This window comes from Sipha flava, unplaced genomic scaffold, assembly GCF_003268045.1.
Source record: "Sipha flava isolate LNK unplaced genomic scaffold, YSA_version1 265_pilon_pilon, whole genome shotgun sequence".
NCBI lineage: Eukaryota > Metazoa > Arthropoda > Insecta > Hemiptera > Aphididae > Sipha > Sipha flava.
In genome coordinates, this window is record NW_020272927.1 from 356,218 (window position 1) to 383,533 (window position 27,316).

The window sequence follows — 27,316 nt, forward strand, 5'->3', positions numbered from 1 at the left end:
AGGATTATTATGTGCTGTAATGCATTATTTTTTTTTTAAGTAATAAATACCAAATACACAGTTTTTTAAATTAAAATAATTTATTTAATATTAATAAAATATTTAAAATTAATAGAATTCAAAAAGTAGGCACAAATATAATTAGATTTTAAATGGACGAATAAAGTCAACAATTTATCAAAATTGCAATATAGGTTCTTCAATTCAATCTCAAATTATATACAAAAATGAAAACAAAATTGTTATATTGTGATTAATACTGTTAAATTATTAACTAAGTGTAGTTAGTGCTTTTTTATATTTGATTGATGATTTCTTAATTTTGGGAACTATGATTAAAAATTAAGTCTATGCGTTTTTTAAGTTTTAATTTATATGCACTTGATTATGACAATGTTATAGGACTGCAATGTTAGAAGCATTTTATTAAAGTTTATAAGGTTATTTTACTTAAATGCAGATTTTTTTTATCTGATTTTTTAAGGATTGTGTGAATTTTTTCAATCATGATGGTAATCAGCAACATTTTAAACATCCATAATATTAATTTTAAAACCCAGATTTTTGGATTTTATAGCCTGAAATCCAAAATCCAGGTTTTTCGGATATTCGGAGAATCCAGATTTATTTTTCATCACTACTAAGAACTGATAAATTTTGAAGAATTCATGTAACGTTAAAAAACCAAAAATAACCAAATTCGACTGTCATTCTTTTCAAGATTCCGATTAGACGTCTGCTGAACCGTCATACTTAAGGTTTACCGAAATACATACATCGTATATGTTACATGATTTAGTGGTGCCGTAGACAAATAGTACCGAACCACGTGTTAAAATATTAAAATTTTGAGCGTGTATTGTTCACCGTAACGGCAAAATAATTTGAAAACTTCAACTGCCACGAGGACAATCGACGACCTAACTGCGTGCGGTGTAGATTGTGACGACGTTAATTTTCCAAAATCCGGTAAAATTCTCTCGGTCTTGGACGCGGAAAAGTTTCACACCGTCGCCTACCGAGTACGCGAGTGCGCGCGCGTTTATAAAGGTGAAAGTAGTAGCGGGGATCATTAATTCCCCGTGAGTATTCATCGGAGGAACAACGGCTGCTCTGTAGTGCTGGCGACGGATTAAAATTTCTGGCGCCGACCATTTATATAAAAGTTATACGCCCGGCCGCGACGGATCGAGGGTGCAGTTTTCGCGATGGTCGTGAGCGGGGGTGTGTCGCGTTAGAGCGTTGTATGAGTTCGCGCGTCGTTTAAATGAGCCAATCTGTTATCCGTGAATCTCTACCGCTAACCACGTCCTATCACCACTCACGCACGATCACGACCTCAAACATGAAACAGAGGCACATATGCTATCCCGGTATTCTCTTTTCATTTTTATTTTTATTTTTTTTTTTTTTTTTTATGTAGGCTCGTAACAATAAAATACTAATTTAAATGAAATATTACTGAAAATGTACCTAAATATCATTAAATTTCTTAATATTATAACCTATTGCCTGTAGCGTAGTGGCTGTGACGGCTAACCATATATATATGGCGTAGGTATATATATACGCTTCTAGTTAAATCAATCAAACTACTAATAACATTCAATGGAAAAAAAAAATGGATTTTTTAAAATAGAAAAATGTTGTTTTGATTTCGCGTTACGCTCGATACAGTCTCTTTATAATATCATTGCGACTTCGGTTAAATATTTTATCTATTAGTGTGATTTTGGTTATAATATATAAAATTAACTCAAGTTAAATTTTTCATAGTGCTGTGCAGGCAATCCATATCAAATAAAATACCATGGTTCGTTTTATTTGGATTTTTTGATTAATTTGTCGATCTTTATTTATCTGACAATCCAGATTCTTGGATAGAATCAGATTTTTTCTAAAAATGCATACGATAAAAATGACGCTACACCCGCATGCGTTATTTTTTCATCTTACAAATGAAAAAAACATTGCAAACTTGCGTCAAGTATAACTAATTGTGTATTGTTAATACCATCCATCAAAATTAAAGGGAAGAGCATTATCTATATCTTTAATAATTTTTTTTACGATTTTTTATTTTTTAAATAAGTTCTAAACTTTTTTAAGTAATTATATTTTACATAATTAATATTTGAAATATTGTAAAAAACCTACGAGAAGACCCAGATAATAATTTTCCGTTCAATTTTGATAATTAGTGGGTTTACTCTATTATTAACGCTAATAATCCAAAACGAATTCTACTGAACGCAGTTTTACCATCCTTTAGGCTTGTAGGGCGGAAAAAAACGCACACGGGTGTGGCATCCACTTAATTTTCTTAATTTATTTAGTTTATTTGAGATGTTTACAAAAGTATTGCAACACCTAAATAAAAATTAATAAAATTGAATTGGCGCGTTGATTAAATTCAAGGGGACGAACAAACACATGAGTTGCGTCTCGTAGAAAAGTTACACACGAATTACGTCCTGCGTATTTATATCAGTGGTTCTTAAAATATTAAAAAAATTAATAAAATTATGATGTATCGAATATAATTAACATTTCATATCAGTTTGGAAGATTTAGAACAGTACGAAATTAAATACTTAACATACGTATAACTGATAACTATTATATTATTTATGTAAATCGATAGCAGTTAAAGTATAGTTTTTATTGTCCATGATGACGAAAAACGACCGCATGTGTACTATTGCTAATCGGCCAAGAACAGGGGCGTATTTTAGGGGGGGTTGAAGAGGCAATTGCCCCTCCCTAAATCGGTATTTAAGGAATCCATTATATGTGAGATACATATTTTAAATTTTTTGTGGATCATTTTACAACGAAATAAAATTACGTGTCACTGTGAATACTGAACTGGGCTTTTTGTCGGGTACATACCTAGTGAAAAATTAAATAAAAGACAAGTGTAACTTTCAAAACACAGACAGGTGTTAGAAAAGAACTAAACAAAAGTCAATTCTAAATGGATCTGGCTTTAGATTAAAAAAAAAAAAAAAAACACAAATATTAAAGATTCACCTGATTATTATATTAGTAAAATTTCATATTCTATTAACAACAATTTAACTTGTAAATGTTGAGCCTGAATCAAAGAAATAATTCGAAGAACAAATCGTCCAAAAATTCACTGAGAACACTTGGAACCCGAAAAAAATTATGCTGCCTGACCGATTTAATAGTGACTGAGTGGACGATAGTGGGACGCAATTCGTGTACATTTTCACGGGACAGAACTTCGGTATTCGAAATCCGGAATTCGTTTAAAAGATTTTTAAATCGGATTGCGGATCGCAGTTGCTCACAATAAGATTGCCCCGAAGTGATGGTGATCGAATGAGAAACCCATTTTCGTAATTATTTTCATTGGCATTTCAAGTAAAATTGTTACACGATAATGCGAAAATCCACGAGAACTTACCGGACGATTCGTTTTGGTCCGCTGCGGCAGCTTCTCTCAGCAATTGTTTGAAGTCGGTTGACGACGCGCCCCTGCCGCTGATGGACGACAGGTCGTACGTGGTAAAGTAGTCCGTGACGGCCGGTCGCTGCAGCGCCTTGTCGCACTGTTCCGCGAACGCATTCACGCGTGAGTCGATCATCGGTTGACCGTACACGCACGTGGCCACCGTGGTAATCGAGCATTTTTTTGCGTACGTCCACGGCCCGATGGTCTGCCGCAGGTTGGCCAGCGCCTCCAATGAAGTGATCAGCTCGGTCACGGCTTCGCACATAGCTGGTAGCATCGCAGTGACGGTCTCTGCGTTCACTACACGTGGTATCAGGCTGCCGGCACCGGTGCGGCCGAGCGGCTCGATGAAACCGTCGTTACCCAGCGCGGCCGCGGCCACGCGCACATCGCACGCCAGCGCGCATGGACGGCCCGCATCGTGCAGTCCCACCAGAGTGGCCGCCGCCGCCTTGTCCCGGTACCGCGCCAGCGATTTTTCGTCCAGTCGGATGCCCGGCACCGTGGCGGCCAGCGCCCGCGCTCCCGTGGCCACCGTCACGCCACGGCTGGTCCAGTATCCACGTTTCCGCCGAACGTATGGCACCACGGCTGCTAGGGCGACGAAAACCGCGAACGCCAACGCTTCCAACGCCAACGTCATCAAGTACGCGCCCATCGTAACGTGGTCCTGAATGTGTACGGGCGATCGGTGGACACGCAAACGTTTACGCTAGCAGCTGAACCAAACACAACAAAAACATACGATCAAACAATGACAGTCGACAATTGAACGCGCTTCCACTTGAATTGCTTGTCAAGAGAAAATGAAAAAAAAAAACACCAATTAAAAAGTATAAAGTTTTTTTCATTTACGAACAGAACGATAAACCCACGAGAGATAAATGATTGTCTGATATCATTGAAGTGATTTGCAAAAGTACAAATTTTGGATAGATGTTCATTGATCTTGTGCACTTTAACTCTTTGTCGATTTATGTAAGAAAAAATATTTTAAACGATAACACTTTCACGGAAAAATATACGAATAATGTATTGTATAATGAAAAAAGTTTAAGTTTATAATTTTATAGTACATAGAGTGGTAAAAAAAAAATAAAATTATTTCATAAATCAATTGTATTATTAATTAATTATAATTAAATTTAAATATATGTACACTATAATTCCCTTCATTACCGCAATCTCAGACAATCAAAAAAAAAACTAAACTAAGCTTGACGTTCTAACGTAGTTGTAGTATAATTGCTCAAAGTATAATTTGATCTACTCTAAAAATCATTATATTATTTATATGATTGTATTTGTGTATATACTACAACTTATTTCCATTTAAATAAGGTAGGTAATCAACAAGTCATATTTGATGTCATAAATTGTATTATATTGTATATAAGAAAGAATATAGTGTGTGTATTTTAATTTGTACATTAGTATTTATCTTCTTACATGAATTACATACATATATTATAATATAAATACTAGGTATATTCATTTTTCATAAAACTTCTTTTTATTAGGTAATAATCTCTTGTCGAATAATTGTATTTTAATTAAAATATGTTATTATACTATAATAATTTAAAAATGCAGAATTATTTTTTCTTGTAATCGCTAAAAAAAATTTCTACAGATTTCATAAATAATGCAAAATAAAATTTAAACCAAATTCTAATCAATTCCTTTTACTTTATATAATTGTAATTTATTTTTTTTTTACATTTATTTATATTTAATCGGGTTGTTCAATTAATAAAAAAATTATATTTTATTTTGTCTGCAAATCATAATTATTCAACAGCAGATACTAATATTCGATGGCATCGCTTATGTACTCATAATCGCGATGCTATATTGATATTATAGTATTATTTGATAAGCAGAACATGTATATAATAATATATACTAATTTTATAACTCAAGAAGTTAAACCAACTACAAAAACTTTGTTGAATACAAATGTTTGAAAGGACTTTAAACTTCATCTTTACCCTTTATTCTATGTCTTATTAGTAGTAAACATCAAATTTTCATGCCAGATTCAATTTAGTTTGAAACATTTGACGTATGGCGCTCTCTTTGTACATATATTTTATTATATGTTTGTACTTCATGGTGTATCTAAACAGATCATTACTGTAGTTATTCGAAGAAAATAAAATGTGTTGTATAAATCCCATACATTGAATTAACGAAATTCAAAGACACTACTGCTCTGGAAATAATATAATACAGTTTTCCATTATCTTTACAAATATGGTCCCCTTATCCTCGTAGACAACATTTGTGCATCTATACTATTAACCTATTACTACATAACTAATGATTTGTAAATCATATACTTATATAAAATAAAAATGTAGATAAAAATACATTTTTTTTATGAAAAATAATAATCACGTAAAAATTGAATTAGTTAATTTATTCTTATCAGATGTGTTTTATTATGAATATACGAACAGTCAAATAAACGAATAAACAAGAAATAAGTTTTGACTACTTTTTAGATGTAACTATGTATGGTTATATTTTATAAAATATTATTGGAATCAACTACGCAATGACATACGAGTAAATATTATCTATGATATCGAGTACTGAAATATTTGTATATATGGAGTAAAGATGTTTTAATCTTATGGTATGGATATTAATCATGTGCATAATATTTTATAGAATCCAAAAATAACGCAATTGTATGTTTTTTTTTCTTTAATTTTGCATATTTTCCAATAAATTTACTACAACCAATTATTTACCTCTACCTCAAACATAAATTAAAATTAATTTTAATGTGATATTTGGCTTTAAAAACTTTCAACTGGATAATAATTTACTATATAAGTAATATCGCTTTACACGAAAACTCATCTATCAAAACTGTAAAATAACATGGAGTGAAAACTAATAAAAGTTTTATGAACATTATAAACTATATATGAAGTTACTTTTCTAATGTACAAATATTGAATGAAAAATATTATCATACAACCTTAAACAAACTCTATATTAGCATGCTCACCTAATTTGTAAGGAGTCTGATGTGAAACGTGCCTCTGTGAAATCGCTGTTAAATACATATTCTTAAAACGTGCCACTTATCAAAACGGTCGAACAAAATCAAAGTTTAACACCATCAAACCAAAGAAGCAATCGACCCTAGGTAAGAAAAAAATAACAACAGAACTTATTAAGATAGTAAAATACCCGAATTCACAGCGAACATATAGTATAATGGATCAACAATATCATACACAACTATAAAAAAAAAAATGTTCGTACACGAAATGTAACTTTAAGCGTTGGCTATTGTAGGCTAATAAAATATGTATTTGAGGCCTTTGAGATAAATAAAAATTCTATATTACATATTTTTATAAATGGGAATCCATATTACATAAAATCAGTGTATTATAAAACATCCAAACAGCGTGAAACATTAAAAATTAAAATATACTCTTCATTTTTGGTTTTGCATAGTAATAACAGTGTACTTCTCTAAAGAGTAGTTGTAACTGCAATGTCTATAATACCAGATGACAAAATTCCAAACCCAATCCGTGTGTCCCCGTCTTTGCTTTTTGAAAACTTATATTTATTAATTTATTTTTGGGTACGCTATTCAATGAATATTTAAAGACAACGTAATTGTGTTTGTTGGGTTTTTTCAAATTTTAATAATGCATGGGATTCGCATGTCACGAAGTACCGCGAGTCCAGCTGTGCTTTAATAAGCAACACATTTTATTTAAAGTATACCGTAGGCGACAGTTATTATAGTTAAGGAGTACCTACTGCGTGTGTAACGTTGATGCATATCTATGTTATATTATAAAAAAAAAAGTTAAGTACCTCGAATTCCTCTCAATCCATGTTTTTATAAAGTTTAGTCACACAATTTTATATATTCCTAATAACATGGCTTTTTATTTTTGTTCGAAAATAATATGAAACAATAGTTGGAAATAAAGGAAATGCGAAAATTACATAAATTTGAATTTTTCGATAACCAAGACTGAGCATTAACGAGTTAAAAGTTAAAATTAAGTTAAAACGTTAAGTTACTTTTTTTACAAATTAAGTTTTAACTTAATAAGTTAATTTTCTTTTTAAGATTAACTTGTTAACTTATTTTATATAATTTAAAAGTATCTAAATTAAGTTAATTTTAGTGCAAAGAATAATGAAAATTATTAAATGAGGTTTTTAGTATATTTATAATTTAGTATTTTAATATGAATTTCCTGTAGACGAAAAATATATGAAAATAACTTTAATAGTCATTATATGGGCTATATTTTATCATTATATTTTTATAACATTGTTATTGCATAAACACTATAAACTCATGGAAATCCTAAGAATATTATGTGAAAACAGTAAATACCATGAGAGCGAGTATCGATGAGGGATTATGACAAAACAACTGTGGTATAATTTCCAATTTAATTTCATTATTAAAATTGTAAATTGATTTGAGTATGAGTTCAGGACTAAAATTTATTTTAAAAAAGTAGATTTTTTGATAGCTAGTTAATACTTTTATGTATCATTTTAAATTTCCCCAGTAATTTTCTTGAGCGTAAAAAAACTAGTATTATGTGTGCAATTTTTTATTTTTGCAAATTAGAAATTTTAACTTTAAATTAAGTTAAGTTACTTTTTTTTCAAAGTTAACTTTTAACTTAACGAGTTTAAAAAAAATTTTAATTTGCCCAGCCTTATCGATAACTTTAACGATATAATTTTGTGCTGTAATTGTTATGGGCTTATTATTAGATATCATAATATTCATTTTTCTTTTTTTTTTTTTTTGAAAAACAGGTTGTCTGAAATACATTTTAAATTAAAAATATTAAATGCGAAGTAGGATGATAATTATCAAATTATGAGAACATTTTCTATATATATTATATTCGTACATTTTTTTTACTAGATACATATTGTTTTTGCAAATCAATATATAGAATAAAAATCATAAATTGTTTTTTTACAATCATCGAAGTCTATTTAGTTTTACTGGTTACTGCTGTATACTAACGTACAGTAAAATAAATATACCAACACTCTTTTAGAATATCTTTTACAAATAGTCAAATTCCTTAGAATGTAGATGGAAACATATTACGAGTCATAATACGTTCAAATAGTTTCACACATTTTAAACTTAATTTTTAAACCATCCTGTTTATAAATGCCTACAACTATCAAAATACAATAAAAATTATTTTAGATATTAAAATATCTATTCCCATGATAATGTAATGTATTGAACATTTTTGAAACATGTTTTTTATAAATATATATAAATTAATTGAAAATTATTTTGATCCATTTAAAGAAATTTATGAAAACAATCACCTTCCACTCCTAAGTAGCATTCATTATGCATGAAATTCAAAGACCTAATAAAAAAAAAATCTATAAAAAGGGCAATTGATGTATGATTATGTATTTTTTTTATAGTATAAGTTTATATTGAGAAACGTATTAAGTGCAAGTATAATAAAATACGATTAGTTTAACATTATTAAAAGTAACAAAAACCAATAGAAAGTGGAATGTAATGGTAAAATTAAAATGTTAGTGGTTTTTATTAATAATTTAATGTTAACCAGAAATATATAATAAAATAAATTAATGAAAAATTAGGAGTTGAAATAAATTTACGATTATACGTTAAGAGTCAAAATAATTGTGCAGTCAATTATTATCTATATGTAGACTTATATATTCAATACATTTTTTGGTATGGGTTTTTTTTTTTGTATACTAAATATTTTACCGTTAAATTACGTATATTTTCAATATGTACTATCTTCCTCCAATATAAAAATAAAATAAAATATTAAATACAGGTTTTGAATGAAATACAGGTTTGAATAGGTGCCTTAAATTTAGAAAGTAGTGGTAAATGATCACATAAAAAATGATTCTAGTTGTTTTTTTTTTCTTTTAACTATCAAAGATTTTAAGACATTACATTTTATTTAAAAGCTTAAAACCTAGAGGCCATCTAATCATTGGTGTAGGTCGTATATTTTTCTAGTTTTGGTAATTTTGCAATTACTTAAATACCACAAAAAAAAATATATTACTTTTCTAAAGTGACAAATATTTTTAATCATGCCACAATTTTTTATTTTTAGCTTTATAGTTTCATAAAAAATATATGTTTAACACTGTAAGTTATTACATTTTTTTAATATTTTTTATTTAACATACATTTTTCGTGTTCAAATAACGTACATCAAATATGCTTGATAGTTATAAAACTATTAATAACTGTGATGGTTCAAATTTAATTGAAAATAATACAGGTATTCTTTATGATATATTTTTATTTAATAAAACTATTATTATTTTATTAAAAAATATTTTTTATAGTAATACTTACGAAGATAAAATTAAAATTTTAAGAGGTATTTTGCTCGATAGTTATTATATACTGTATGCGAATATAATTTTACTATGCATGTCGAATGTAATATATACTTTCTTGTTAGCTATTATAGTTAAATAATAATTATGGTCACATAGAGAATTTTAATGTTATTATTATATGGTAAAATTATTTCTTAAAAAAAAGCAAACCATTCATTTATTAAGTATTTGATAATAGAACAAAGTGTGTTTAAAAGCCATAACGCTAAATAATCGACGTCATAACAAAAAAGTATATAATATTTACATATTTTCTATGCATTAAAATCTACGTGTATTTTCTATCATTGTAGATAGATGGTTTATACAACATGGTAATAATACATAATTATTATTATTCTAAAAAAGCTGTTTTCACCACGTAAGTTAAGGTTATAATTAAAATTTCTCTAAAAGAGTTTTGTAATAGTTAAAATCTTTTCACCGGGGTTTAATTAACCAGAATAATTTATAAATTATCATTCTGTTATGGATGCATAGGTACAAATAATAGTTTCATCTCAATTATTTTTTCTCAATAAATTTCGTATGCTGTATTAATGTCTTGTGATACTGGAGAAAACGGTGTTAAAAATATTTTTTTGTTTCATTAAGTAGAACCTCGATCACCCGGACTAATCGAATATTTAAAATTGTTTAATAAACATGTACATACATATAGTGTAAATTTTACATTTTGATATATTTATATTCAATAGTATAATAATTGTGCTTATCTCAAAAAAAATAAATAAAACCATTCAAATTATATTATTACACATATATTATTATTATATTTTAATAAAATTATTTAGAAATAATACTAACATATATTTGACATATTTTATCGACATTATTCTACAAAACATTCATACATATATATGTATATAATGCGTAAATAATAAATTAAAAATTATAATAAAATCGGTAAACCGTTCGATAATATGGACGTTAGAAAACACCAATTGCAGTTTGGATAATATTTATACATATTATTTTTTTTCACGTCCATTGTGGTACGACAGCGAAATGAAAAATTGAATATTTTTGTATTTATATTTATAATATTAGCACAATACAAATACAGTATCAATAAATCAGATACAGAAATTCATGAACATTAAAAATACTTAAAATTAATAGTACCTATAATGGAGGTTTCAGATAATCGAGGTTCTTTTGTATTAAATATAATTACAATATAAATTTTATATTGAAAAGTATTGAAATAATTTGATTTTATAAAATGTTTAAATAAAATGGTTTTAAATGTATTTTACTTTTCATGATCAAAAATAGGTATACACACATAGCTGTTAATTAATGGACGAAAAGTGTATTTGAATTTCTAATCCAAAATCTACTGACAAGAATAAACTAATGTTTCAGTAGATTGTTTTATTCACAAGCACGGAGGACTCAATCAGTGGTGTATTTAAAAATTTGAGGATGGGGGTAACGAATATTTTTCCACCCCCCAATCTCCCTAATAAAGAAAAAAATTTTCAATATTATTATGATTTCCTTTAACGATTTCTGTACAGTATAAATAATAATAAATTTGAATTAGTTCTACTTTTGGATAACTATTAAAGATAGGGTGGATATTATGTCTAAAAAAAATGTTTTACAACTATATAAATAAATCAAGTAATTTCAAAAATTTCGTTTTACTTCCATGAATCAATTGATGTCCAAAATAACGTCTAACGATATTTATACGTTACAGAAGTTCCAACGATTATTTTGAAGAATTTTTATTTTGTAAGCCACTTCTATACTACAATTGGCTTAGATATTTTTAAAAAAAGTTGATAATTGTTTACGGTAAAATAGCCTAGTTTAGTGACTGCACTGGAATATGTTCTAACAGTGCCCCGGGTATTCTTGGGAGTTCAATTGGATTATTAGAGAAAAAATTCTTACTTGTGTTATGTCTTTGCCTGTGGAAATACATATCATCTACTCTTTAGCTGAAAAATGTTATGATATGTGGATAGCCAAGTTGACTTTTATTCTTAAATACTTTATATTCTCATATTCACATATTCTTAAACAGTTAAATGAGTTGAATGTTGAGAATTATAAATGATTGATATTGGTTAGAAATTATGATTTCAATAACTTGATTACTCAATTGATATTATTTTTTTTTATTTTTTTTGGTCGTCACTAATTTATATTTTAAATTTTGGTTCATGTTCATAAAAGGCTGGGAAGCATTAGTCTAGTTTGTAACCTACAAAATATATACTTATCCTTCCTCTAAATTTTTAAAATTAAAAATTTGCCGCTCTGGATAATTGGATCCATAGCTCCACCTAAATATGTTCCTTGATCTAATAAATGGTTTTTAAAATTTACTATTATATTTTAGACTAAATGTAAGTTATAAATATATACATTTATTTATTAAGTTATACTTACTATAAATGTTACACTAAAAATAAAAATAAATACATTTATATATAGTAACAATACATATAGAATGAATGTTTAATTCTCATTGAGCTATGCTCATCTGGGAGTAATAAACTTTTATATATTAATTTATTTTATTTTAAGCAATATACGGGTGGGTGCTTTTAAAATAATAGATGATATGCATAGTATTAAGAAATGGGTACATATAAACTCCACCGATTGCGACCTTTTCAACATTTTTTTTTGTGTAAATTCCACTGGTACATATTTTTTTTTATAAAAGTTTAAATTGTATTGGTTCCTTTTTTTTACTTGAAAAAGTGTATATTCTACCGGTATGCTTTATTGATGGAAAAACGTGTTAACTCCACAATCCTCAAAAATCCCCGGATTACAATTATTTTCAGCATAGTTAATCATCAACTGTTCATTATCTTACCTAAATGACATCTCAATATCGAAATATTAGTGGTTGTTAATGGCATATCGTGATATGAACGCGTTAAATAAAATTTTGTACTTATATTATAGACAGATTTTAGTTCGTTAAAAATAAAAAATGTTCCACAGTTTTAAAAACAATTAATTATGGAAAAAAATCGATTAATTACATTTCAACGAAAAGAACATACGATGCGTCAATTGAAAATAACCTTCCACGGCAAGTGCTTAGTAATGGAGCAAAACAAAAAGCAATAGAAAATAATTCTGGAGCACCAAGGAAAATTATCAAACATACATTAAACGAAATTGGATAGAAATAAAAGTACAATGCGGGTTAGAGATGTAAATTATACAAAAATTTACTGTTCTTGAACACTTTAATGGCCACTATTTTATTTTGTGTTTTTGCCTATTAAAAGATAAACACGTGTTATCTTATATAAAATGTTGCAAAGTTATTAACAAAATATGTTCATCGTATGGTATTATTTTTTATCCAAAACAAATCGTTATTGATTTTGAAAAAGCAATACACAACGTATGCAATTTAATTTGGCCGAATTAGAAATTATTAGGTTATAGATATCTCAAAGTTGGTGGATAGCAATACAGAGATTTGGTTTAATTATAAAATAAAAACTAAAATCGTAGATTAGCTCAGAATTATCTTTGGATTCATATTTTTAGACTCTGAAGATGTTTAGATTTTTTTTGCCATTGAATTATTAATAAAACAGAATAACTCGAAATTTAAACAGTTTGCTGATTATATATAAATAACCACAGTAGAAGCAATATACCCACCAAGTATATGGACTCAATGTAGCGCAGAATTGAATTTAACTACTAACGCATGCGATTCGTTCCACTTGCATCTAGCTCAATCCTTTAATAATATAGATCCACATATAAACCACTTTTCAAAAGCTTTATTAGAAATTCAAACATACATTTTCAATAAATTAAATATTATTGATAAACCTTATATACTCAGAAATTCTCGACCAAAAACACGCCAACAATATTTAAATACCATACATTTTTCATTCGATGAAAACAATATTACTATGATAAAATTCGTCAAAACTGAATCTAATCACTATAAAACTTAGTTTTAAATTTTATTTAAGTAATTTTAATTTGACCAGCTAATAATCACATTCACAATTATATACTTATTATTATTATTGTTTTTTTTTCCAAACAAAGTTATAGTTGTGGATTATTATAAATATTTTTAAATAAATGTATAAAGATAAATAAGTAATAATAATAAGAAATAAATAATATTACGTCTTACTGTTAATTTTATTACAGATCGATAGAACGTTTTTAATGTACATGTTATAAATCTAACCTTAAAATTGACTGCCTATATACATAATTTACAATCGCCATAAGAAATAATATATTTTTGTTATCAACATTAAAAATATTAATTTAATTTGATCTAGAAAAATTACTATGTAAAAAAATAGGAGTTGTTATTAGCTGTTTGCATGATACGGACGATGTTGGAGTTGGCAAGGTAATTAGAGGAAAAGCAAGGAATATAGGAGGGGACAAAAATACGAGTGGTACAGGAAGGAACTCTGAAATTGATTTGGAATAAGAAAGGAGAATCAATTTTTATGGAAAGACAATTGAAAAGAAGGAGAGATTAGCCACGAACCGCCGATCAGCAAGTGAAGAAAGATTATTATAGCATCGTATATTGAAGATGATTTCATATGAACTTAAACCATAGGTTTAAATTATTAGTATAGTTTTTGTCACATTTTAAGTATAAGAACAAACAGCAAGTATTATTGACCTTGAATTATGTTTTGAGTATAAAATACAAAATTAAATATTTTGTTTTATTAATTATAAAATAATTAATGATAGAAATGTATGTTTTTACATTATGGTTGTTCTTATAAATAATGACTACAAAAAAAATAAAAAATAAATTTAAGTTTAATAAATCATCATGCGTTTAGAAGAAGGAAAGAAATATTTTTCTTGTCGAATATACTGTTAAAAGTTTTATAAAATTCTTGTTTTAGTAACATGGTTATGAATTTGCTTTCTGAAAAATTGTTTATATTTATTAAAAAAATATTTTTTTCAGATTATATAGTTAATTAAACATATGTGAAGATAAAAATATTTCTGTTGTTTTTATTCTAATTGTTGTCAAAATATACGCTATTTAAAACTATTTATTTAAATTTAGTATTTGAAATCAAAGAGGAAAAAAAATATTATAACAAAAATAATTCCATACAGTTCTTTATTCACTACTTTAAATTATAAAAATTTTAAATTTAAAAAGTTTGAAATGTACACTCTATGAATTTATGAATTTTTGTATATCATCAAAAATCTTATCCGAATTTTCTTCCAAGTTCTATGTATGGATATGAATTTCCTTAAGTATTCACAATTTATGAAAATTTAATAAGTATTAACATCAAAATATTTGTGTTGTCAAATTTGAAATTTTATCGTACTCTATATATTTTTATTGGAACAGAACTTTGAAATTAAAATATTAAAGTAAATTCATAATAAATGAAGTTTAAAAATAATAACTATATTACGATATAATTTAAAACTATCATCAATTTTTGTTTTGTGCGTTGAAGGATTCAACCCTTTATATCAGATATATCTATTTAATTGTATTTTTTTATTAATTTATATATGAAAATCGGTTTTCAATTGCAACAACGATAATAACAATAGTATACCGTAATAGAGTAATGAATAACAATAATAATAATATAAATTGTAGTTTAAAATTAAAATATAAACAATAGAAAAAATAATAATTACGATTATTTATACTATGAAAATATACTTTTATAAATATATTATATTGTATCTTGCACTTTCGCAATATTTTTCTTGTACGATTTTATTTTAATCCATGAATTATTTTACGATTTATATTAAGCTTGTATACTTTTTAATATGTTTACCAAACCATATACCATGGTACATTAATGTTTTAAAATAAAGTCAATATTAATGTTCGTTTTTAATATATTTTTTTGATTTTTTAACAGGTAAGAGTTTATACGTGGAATATTGTAAAAATTACGAGTAGTTGGTGAATACCGGTGAGTAAATGATATGGAGGATTTTAGTTTATGATTATCAAAAGTTTCCGTATTTATGATAATTTATTACTGATTTATATTGTATACCGTTTACCGTATAGTATAAATAATAAAGTACTTATATCATCTCGAATGAAAAGTTTTTAATTTAGTTTAATTCACTAGTTGAGTATTCATCAGATGTACTGTTATTGTCTGTATTGATTTCCTAAATTTAAATTAAATATTCTTATTGATATTGTTTTTTTCTAAAAATTTTTAAAATTAAAAACACAATGATAAGTGGTTTTAAAAATATTATGGTAAATCATTGATGATTTTTATCACAAGTCGTACTCGGTACATAAAAGATAAATATAATGAATTAGTTTAATACTTTTAGTTCTATCGAGAATCAGCAATATATTGCTTATAACTTGTTTTACTATTCCGTAGTAGATCTAATTGATCTAATTGATTTAACACAGGAATATCAAAATAAATGAATATCTAAATTTAATGTAAATTATTGTACATTAATTTTGACAAGAATATGACTAAACAATATAATAATCAGAAACAAAAAATTATGTTAAAATCTTATGCCCAGCCATACTTCTATGACGCATTATAATTCGAATAAAATGGGTCTCGATTGATGAAATAGTTAAATATTTCTTCCGACTTCATTCTTTGTAAAGTAATCGTTGTAGGTATTCGTTTTTGTTCGATTTTCCTTAGAAAGCAGTTGAAGTATCTTATAAATTTATAGTTGTATTTGTCTTGTTTCTATAAAGTTCACAGAATGTATACAAATAATTTATAACTTGCATGTATAAATATTGGAAAAAGTAGCAAGATAATTTTAATATAATGTTTAAAGTTAATAGTTTAATATAATCTGAATTTGTCTTTAAATAATCAATAAATGTAAAATTACTTGGTGTAAGTTAACATCAATTTTTTTAAATAAGAGTATACATTATGTCAAAACTTAAGCAATTTGCTTAATCAGGAAATGTTGTTAAAAATTACAATAGCATATTTACATAAATGCTTAAAAAATAACGTTAGAAAAAAATTAATTCTTAAAACTAGTAAGTTTTCCTAATGGTAATCTGTGAGTTACTTTTTTTTAGAGATAATATTATTTAAAACAATAATACAATTTAAAAATAATTTCTAAAAAAATAAAGTTTTGTTCTTAATGCAAAACTTCAAAACTATATTTAAATAATATGCAAGTAATGTTTTTTCTTTGATGTTTTATATTTTATGTATATAAATCTTAACTTTGAATATACTTTGGTCATACACTTATATATTTGAATTCTAATTGTGAAGATTTCTTGATAAAAATAATAATAATAATAATATTCTGATATATTTTATATTATTTATTCAAATTTATAATGCCGTCAATACAAAAAGAAGAAAATTCGGAAAAATAATTACTGAACTATCAAAAACATACGTAAACTCTTTAATTTTAATTATCATCTACAGTTAATTATTTATAATTAAGATATAGTGAAAATCAAACGCGTTCTTGGTGTTAAGAAAAATTACAATTTTCAAGGGAAAACCGTGGAAATGTATATATCCTAGATACTAGACACTAAATGTCCTAAATTCTTATGTTCTGGTAGATAATTAGAAAACTATGAACCTAAATCATTTTAAATCGTATAATATTGCTTCGAAAATGGATTAATATGTATCGATGACGTTAGGCATCTATAATTTAAAAAAAAAAAAAAACAATATCTATCTTAATATTGATTGAAAATGATTAAATACGAGGGAAGCTGGGCGTTGTATAAAAATGGTTAATGAACATAAAATAAACTAGGTATATTAAAAATAAAAGTTCTAGAAGACCTATAAAATACCATTTTAATATTGACATTTAAGTAAAACCACCATAAAACAATATTTTTCACACGATTTTTCATTATGTTAACATTTATGCATTATATTAACATATTTGATTAATATTCACAATCAGCGATAAATTATATTGCATCTAATATATATATATATATGAATATATACGGGCAGCCGCCATGAATCGTACGTCGACTAAAAGTTGTGACAAAACTTTGTAACGAAACCGGCCAATCGCGTAAACATATATGTGCATTTCGTCATTGAATTGTATTTAACAATGTACTAAATATTAATAAATTAAAAATAGGTACATAGTTGGATACTCACGTTCGGTGCGATTTTGTGACCCGCGGAGACGGACGGAGACCGGACGGACGAACGCGCGATATTTGATAAAATATGACGTCGTGTGTGCAGTCATGCGCGTGTTACTGCAAAGTTTCGGGAGGGGAAAAAAATGAAAAAAAAAAAAACGAAACGTACCAGACGGTGAAAGTGATCGGTGGAGGTGGTCACCAACACCCCTCTCAAGAAATGTGTGATCCGACGGTACGGTTTTTTTAAATTATTTTTTTTTTAAATGCAATAAAAACAAAAGAAAATAATACGTGTCCGCAGGTTCAATCGTGTGTGTACCTGTCACCCGTAAGCTGTGCCCTATCCTCCACACACCTGTACAACATGCGCATACATCGATACGTGTTTAATCACGTACGCGCATACGCATCTGTACGTTGTGGTAGGTGTACACGCAGCTCCGTGGTTTGATAGAATATGGAGCCCCGGGGGTAGTGGATAAAATCTAGAATCCCTGATTAAAACGATCTTTAAAATTCAAACTATTCATGTAATATTGTTTAGCCAAATGTGAATACGAGCTTACAGCGAAACTATAGACAAATAATAAACAAAATAATACATAAAATGAAAAGAAAAATCAAGTTTTTCGCTATAAAAATTATAATTTTATATTTTTATTGGATTATTATTTTTATATTAATTATTGGATTAATTAGAATTTATTAATACGTTCGTAATTGAATTTATAGTATGTATTTATAATATGTACGTGGACTAAAACTATCAAGTTGATTTACGTATATTGATTTACTAAGTAGTTTAAGAGTTATCTAATGCTCTGGGGCCCCGGGGCACTGTTCCAATTCGATCTATGCGCTAGCTGCGCCGCTATGTACACGTTATTATGACATGGCAAATTAACGCTCAGTAATTCAACTGTAGTGATGTTAGCTTTGATATTAGAAAAAAACTAACCTACAATCAAACTTTAAGGGAATAGCATTATCTGTGTTTTGTCGATCAGTTTTATTTCCGATAGTTTAATTTTTAAGTGATAAATGAGTAAAATGTAATTTAGTATAAATATTGCAATTAAAAAAACCCATAACTCGCATAAAAATTAAAATATCGGAAAAAACCGACCAACAAAACATAAATAAGTAATTCTATTCCCAAGTATTATTATCGGTCAGTTTACTCTAGTATTAAAGCTAAAATCACTTGAAATCCTGAATGTAAATTTGGTACGTTGTGCGTACGTTAGACGGATACAAACGCGGGTGTGGCGTTCTTTCAAGTGCAAACCGGTTACCGATCGTGGACGTTACTACGTGAAATCGAACACGTAGTCGTTGTCGTCGTCACGTGTATCGTATGATCGTAAAGCCCACGCTAAGATCACCCGGCTACATTTTACGTTTTTTTTTTTTTTGCATTTCGACGAGTTTTTTATATATATACTTACATACGCAATTGATAGAATCTGCAAAACGTGGTCGCCGTAGAGGTATAACATTATAATATTGTTGTATAACATGATCTTATGTTCTTACGGTTTCTTTTTTGTAATTCGAGTATGATTTCTCCATGCCGTTAAGTCAAACTCTCTCGATTCTTCGTAGTCCTGTCACGAATTCTTAATATTCAAATTTTTTTTTCTCGATCATTTAACATCGTACTGCATTATATAATAAGATGTATAATTTACTGATAAATATAATTTGCGATATATCTGTTAACTGAAAACCTGGTCTAAACGCCATCGTATTGCACAAGTTCGTCATTCCGTATTATGTACTCGTTATTTCAAGAAACCCGTGATAACTAATCGATGAATTCAATACTTTGTAATTTAATTTTTACCCGTGCATTCGCTCTGTCTGTACTTAGATTTTAATCAATTTAATTTTCTATTTAAAATAGCATATTTTCTGTAATTATAAACCTAATTATCGTTGTAGCCCGAAGTAAACTAGATACGCGCATTTCAATAAATTTTACGTCGATATGATTTTTTTCATTTAATCCAATCTTTGATTTTGCAATCTGTCCAAGTTCTACCTATTAAAATTAATTATGATTAATGTTTATTATGCATTGTGTATACCTGATGTTTTTAATATAAAGCTACAAAAAACTTTCTCGTTTAAAAAATATTCAATTTTTTTTTTATTAATTGTAAATATTGATTATTTATAAATATATGCATTTATTCAAATAACGTTATTTTTTATTCACTTGGAGAATAATAAACCATTAAACATAGGGCTTAATGAATTCAAACTCACACTATTCGAGTTTTTAAGATTACATCTACTATGGGCTAACATTATCTATTGCTTATTGAAAATTTCAAAGTCACTTTTTTTTTTCAATGATAGCGTTTTTAAACTTCGAAGATTCGTTTTCATTTTTTTTTTCAAGTATATCTCACTTACAGAACAGCGTTTCATATTTCTTTCTATTATACCAAGACATATGAATAACATCATTCTTCAACGGTTACTAATATACTCGTATTTAAACATAATTTTTTTATTCACTATACATTTAAATATTAATTAATATAGTTATTTTATTATATTTTGTTTCAGTTCGGTTTTATTTTTTACTAAAAATTATGAAATTGTTCAAATAATCTAATTTATTCCATTAATTATCTTTATTATATCCATACTATTTTATTTATATAATATCACATAAATTGAGGATTATACTATGTAAATTTGAATCATTCCATCCAATTATTCATATTATCATATCCTATATCCCTATGTTCTATAATTATAATTTCTTTATGGTTTTTTTTTTTTTATAACACTTTGAGTAATGATCCTTATTTCAAAAAGTATATAAAATAATAAGAATATAAAGGCACAAATTATTCAGATAATTCAAGAAAAATAATTTATGTATTTTCAATGAGAAACATGATAAAAGTTGCAAGCATATTTATAATCCAATGACTTTAAGAAACTTTTGTTGATCGTGAGAATTATAAATTCTGTAACAAGCATTAATATTAAAAAAAAAAAAAGCAAAAAAGAAAAGAAAGTCAAAAATTGTACCTAGAGTTAATAGAATTAATAAAATATCTAAAATAATGTTTTCCTTTAGCATTCCTAAACGGCTGGAATGATTGCAACGAATTTTGGTACAGATATATATATATATGTATAATCTATATACAGAAGATAGACTAAGTTAGAAAATGATAGGTCCAACCCCGGTAGGTGCTCAAACAGACATTTTAAGATTTACGATGACAATTTTTATTTATAGATAATATTAGTGAGAAAGGAATTATTATTCCTGAATTTCTTATTATTATTTTTTATTATTTGTTTCCATGGCACGTACGTCTATGACATTAAAATGCATAAAAAAAAAATGTATTAATGTCACCTCACGTTCTAACATTGAAAGTTGGCGTACTCATTATTCTTCTACAAAATATCAGTCCACCACAATACTGCAACGGTACCAGACTTTTAGTAAAACAGTTGATTGAAACTACAATTTTAAACGGGAAGTTTAAAGCCAAAGATGTACCTGCTTTTGCCTCGCATCCCAATGATTCCAACAGATATGCCTTACGAATTCAAATGTTTGCAGTTTCCGGTGTGACTGGCTTTAGCAATGACCATTAACAAAGCATAAGGATAATCTCTATAAGTGTGTGGACTGAATTTGGAAAATCCATGCATCTCATATGGACAGCTGTTTATGGTATGCTCACGCGTCAGAAAATGTTTTAATTTATTTGTGTACGCACCAGAAAGAAGAACAAAACATTTTGTGTGTCCAAATTCACTTCAATAAATATCGTTAAATTGAATACTCGAGTTTTCGGAATTTTTTCGATAATACGAATACAATTACATAATGATAAACTAAATTGATTATCATATTTACTTAGTATATTTTAACCGTTATCTATAGTGTCTTTATATATAAAAATATACTGCTAGTATAACCACAGGTAACAGATTTGACACAAAGTTTGAGGCATATAAGAGGTAGGATTTTTAACGGGCTACGAAGTGCAGGGTTCAGCAAGTTTATAATATTAAACCATTTTGAATTAAAGATACTATAACAAACAATATGAAATCAATTTCTTTACGTGTTTTATTTTAAGATGTATAAGAGAATACAAATATAAGTAATTGTTTTTTTTTATATAGATATTTATTTTTATTAATTTAGGTTAAATGTTCACAGTTAAAGATTATACACATTTTAATAATAATAATAACGAACAAACATTACACTAGGTACATTTGACAGAAGTTTCATTTAAAACTATTGTATTTTCTATATTAGTTACTTGTCACTTATTTATGTATAAATAATATAATTATGTTGGTATTATTACTTATGTATTTAAACAGTTGTTATTTTTTATAATCCATTTAGATATTTACTTAAAGTTAAATATTTATTTAAAGTGAAAAAAAATAAAACTAGATACTTACTATTTTTTAAAAGTATATATATAGAAAATACCAATTATGAAAGATACAAATAGAACCATTAGAAAAAGCATTTAAGAGTCAAAAAAATGTTTTATAATATACACTTATTATCTATTTTATTACATAAAGAAATTATACCTTTTAGTAAAACTACCAGTTTTCAAAATATAGACTAAATTTATACTCAATTAATAACCTATATAAATTAGTATTTAATATTTTATTTTAATTTTGTTTTGAAACACAATTTTTTTTGTTTGTATTTTTTAGTATAATGTATGTATTTTTTTATTTATTATTCAAAAAATAGAAAAGGTTTGCAAATATTATAATAAATAATATCATAATAAAATTAGTTTCAAGACTTCTGTAAGAAGTTTTAATAAATGAAAAAAATTAGGAAAATATTAAGAAAAAGAAATGAACCCATACCCTGGTTTTCAGTTTTGGGGAGTACATTATATTTCCCTCATATTTTTTAATCTTTTACGACACATAGCAAATTAAATTATTTATATTTAAATGAATCGTGATTATAAATGTATGTGTGTTATTAAACTAGCATACTTTAATTTAATATGTAATTAATAATAGTTACGTAAGAATTAGAATTTTTTTTCAAAATTAAAGCGACTATATTTATTATAAATATTAAACAAAGACAATTAGGCCTGGGATAGTCACATTTAAGAATGAGTTACAAATAAAATTTAGAGTTTAGTTTAGAAATCCAGCATTATATACGAAAAAAATAATAGATTACACGAAAGCAGGGGGCGGAGAATTAATATTTAGAAATAATTAATTAATACGCTATGTACTATTTTCAATTGTAATTATTTAATCGAAAAAGTTTATAGCTAAGTGGGTAAGCATTGTTTGTCATGAATTATCAGGAACAAATTTCCGAAAATAAATATACATCATATTTATCCATAGAGTTATTATCCAGCAAAAATATTAGGTATATTGTAATATTTTGTTTTATTCGTAAAGACTGGCTAAAATACTTTAGGAATCTTACAATACAATAATAATTACTAAGTTTTGACAACGAGAAACAAAGGACTTTTAATTTTAATAAGATATATGACTTATATTTTATAAAATAATGTATATAATTGAATACGTTAAACCACAAGACAAATTGTTTTCCTTTACATTACTCATTTATTAAAATATCTTAGATATATTAAACTCTGTGTCAAACTATGCGTGAACATTTAAACGGCACAAAAGTTTTTGTTACGTAACATTAATTTTGGTACACAATACTGACTAAGGTAAATTTAAAATTTAAACATAATAATTAATGGTTATTAAAAAAATTAAACATTATAAAAATACTAGAATATTTAGAGTTACCTAGAAATGAACAATAGGTTTTTGAATTTTTTTATGACTCAAACTTTTTTTACATTTTTTTTATCTTTGATTTTTATGATTAATACCATGAAATTTAACGGATGAGTATTTTTGTTTAATGTAATTAGTTTTTACTGTTCAATTCATAAAATTATTGAAAAAAAAAAATCATTTTTTTCAGTATCTCACACATTCTATTTTATTTATTTAAATACATATCATCATAAAATTTCATTTTGTACAACTTTGAAATTAATAAATGTAGGATGTCCAATAATTTAGATTTTAAGCGAAGAGAAGTTATATACCGATTGATTTAAAAATTATTTTTTAATTTTATTGAAAATGTTTAGGAAATATTGGGTATTTCAGCAAAATTTTAGTTATTTGTAATATTACAATAGCTCATTATTGAATGTAAATGATATAATTTTTCAATATATGAAATAACTATTCAAATTTGATTTTTATTTCTTATATTTATTATACTACCACAACACATTCATGTTTGATAAAAAAAGCCATATTAATGTATTACTTAATACATTATTAAATTTATAAAACATAATTTGAAGTATTAAAACATCTAAATTTTTAACCCATTCAATATAAATGGTTGTTTTTTTTAAATATTGAGAAAAATATATTTTGAGGTATAAATGAAAGAAAGCTTACATTTGCATTTATGTTGTTAAATTATGTTCATAACCTTATTGTGAAGGTAAAAATATTTTCAAAATTGCATAAAATATAATATTTAATATTTGTTTTTGACTGATATTCATTCGAAATCTTTATTAAATTATATAAATTTGTCATTGTTTTAAATATGCATTAATATATATATATATATATAATATAGAAAATATAATTCCATTACTAGTAACAGATTAGAAATAAATATATTAGTTTTAATGGTATGGCGTAGATGCAAGTCAAAGTATAATTTTTTCCTATTAAACATTAATAATGTTCGTTAATATATTGTTAGCATGTGTTTAAATATATTTTTATGTTATAGGAAAGTTGAATATTGAATGGGGATCGTGGTGTATTATTATGACAGCATTCACTTAGACGCGATACTTGTCTCTCTAGATACAATATTGTAATGATACGTTATAAAAATAATGAACTATTACCTTTATATCGTTTGCTTTTAAGTCCTGTCCATAATATACAATTTATTTTATCAGGTTAGTTACAACTGTTTTGTATTTTTTTTTTTGTTTTGTCATAAAATGGAAAGTATAATTTATTCATAAAAATATGTAAACGAGTTTCCGCTTTCAAAATATTTTAACACATCAATGATAATTAATTTTTTTTTTTTAACGACTGCTTACTTATCAAATTGGTTGATTAAAGTGATTTAAAAGTGTATCTTATTTAAGTTGTTAATATATTTATGATTTAAATTTTGATGATTATTATTTTTGCTTTCATCTATATTTTATATTATAGCACATTAATGTTTTATATTTAAATTGTAATTTTAAAATATTTAACACGCAATAGTATTAAATAAAATGTAATGCTTTGATGAGGTAAAAGCTACATCGTCAGAAAACAATTGCCATTAAGTTTATATCTTCTCTTTTTGATGTTTGTTTTAACCCTTTGATAATATTTTGAGGTTAAAAATATTAAACCATCTAACAGTATCTTACCGGATATCGTGCTATGCAGTTTTAAATTTTGAGTAGTACCTTACGTACGTATTTAATATGTTATTTTTAATTATATTTTATATTATAAATAGATTTTAGCTGTTAATATAATAAAATAAAAGTACAAAAAAGTTGTTTACTCTTCAGTCATTTTTTAAAATATGAAGAAGGATAATGAAATAAAATCCAAAAAGCAAGAATAATAAACAAATCGGTTAGCAAGTTAGTGAATTAAACACACCTGAAAATGTTTTGTCAAAAGAAATCAGTCCAATACAATATTCCAAATGAACAAATTTTTTTAACGTTATACTTGAAAAAAATTACTTAATTAATTGTTTAAAAAATGAATTTTGTAGGTATAACTTTTGTTTAATTAAAACTTAGTTTTGAATAGATATAGCTATAATATATATTATATTAAGTTTATATAATATCTAAACGAGTATAATAAAATAATTATGTACGTAAAAATTATTCATCATTATCAATTTCTCTACTGTCCATCATTTATTAATTTCTAATTATGGTATATGAAAAATTTAAAATACAATGGAAAATTTGAACTCTTCATTATAGCGATTTATATGTATACATGTGTGTATATGTATGAAATGAATCTTGTCTAAAATGAAACGTATGATTCGTTTTCTTGGTTTAAACTATATAATGACGAAAAAATATGTGCATAATAATTGGGAAATAGATTGTAAAATAAAAAATAGGCAAAAGCATTTGAAACTTTATATTTGTTGGTCCCTATAGATAATCTGCTTTAGAAAAGTTTCGGGAGTCATTATATTTGGTTTTTTTCGAAAAAAAACTTTATTATTTGCATATAATTTTACAAATAATTTAACAAAAATACATCTACTTAAAAAACAAATAAGTGAAAACAATATTTAAAATTTCCTTATATTTCCGACAAATGAAACCGATTTTACACTTAATTAACACGTATACAACTTATTCAAATTCATAAGAAAAAAAATTATTTGTCACGGCTACACGGCTACTATTATTTATATATATATATACCAGTAGCCGGCAACTGTTTTAGGCCCTTGGTTCACATTCAAAAATTTTAACTGATTCACGGACCGGACAATTCAAATAATTGATATGATATATAAGTATAATAAAATTTCCTAGTTTCGGAATTTAATACAGACCGTATAAAAAAGACGTGTGGGCCGTCGGTTACCGATCACTGATATTTACTATAATATATTTAAGTAAAACTATTATGTTTGGCATTAAAATGAAATATTATTTATGCTAATTATTTCCATTTTCGTAGATATTTATTTATTTGATATAGGTACTTCAATGATATTTTTTTATAAAAGATATCGACAACATATTTTAATAATATAAAGTAGGTACATCTAATGAATTTCATTGTAGCATAAAATATGTAATAAAGGTGCTAAAGAATTTTTATAGTTCAAAATGTGTGAATATTTTGACGCAAATGAGCAAATAAAATTATTTAAAACATAATTCATATTTTTGGGACAGGAAAACAAATTCAATTCTATTAACTTTTACGATAACTATGAAATTATTTATTTATTTTTGTTGTTTCATCAATTTAATGTTGAAACAGTTTAATGATACATTTTTGTGACTTATCGATTTTATTTAGTTTGAAATACTTTTATTTTATAAACAATATTATTAAAAAAGAACTTAAGCACTTGTAATACGAAAAAAAAATGTAAAATAATTGAATTAATGTAGTCTACATTACAT

The 27,316-nt window shown here is 26.1% G+C and overlaps 3 protein-coding genes across 4 annotated transcripts in view; 2 read left to right on the forward strand and 1 right to left on the reverse strand.

The window, feature by feature from the left end:
* LOC112685087 (cytochrome P450 6a8-like) overlaps nucleotides 1-18,162 on the reverse strand; it is a 49,179-nt gene extending 31,017 nt beyond the window's left edge. The window contains exons 1-2 of one of the 2 annotated variants that reach the window (XM_025556859.1): nucleotides 18,076-18,162; nucleotides 3,434-4,200 (exon numbers count right to left, since the gene is read on the reverse strand). In XM_025556859.1, coding sequence (XP_025412644.1) covers nucleotides 3,434-4,139 — 706 coding nt within the window. In that variant the 5' untranslated portion in view covers nucleotides 4,140-4,200; nucleotides 18,076-18,162. Of the gene's footprint in view, nucleotides 1-3,433; nucleotides 4,201-6,503; nucleotides 6,633-18,075 lie in introns of those variants that run through there. The other variant, XM_025556860.1, reaches the window with a different exon arrangement.
* The window catches only part of LOC112685088 (protein amalgam-like), a 306,794-nt gene that overhangs the window by 97,616 nt on the left and 181,862 nt on the right, over nucleotides 1-27,316 (forward strand). The gene's annotated exons all lie outside the window — the stretch shown is intronic.
* LOC112685089 lies at nucleotides 18,122-25,046 on the forward strand. Its single transcript, XM_025556862.1, has 3 exons — nucleotides 18,122-18,297; nucleotides 18,367-18,487; nucleotides 24,913-25,046. The coding sequence occupies exons 1-3, from the start codon at nucleotides 18,148-18,150 to the stop codon at nucleotides 24,966-24,968; spliced, it is 327 nt and encodes a 108-aa protein (XP_025412647.1). The 5' UTR covers nucleotides 18,122-18,147; the 3' UTR covers nucleotides 24,969-25,046.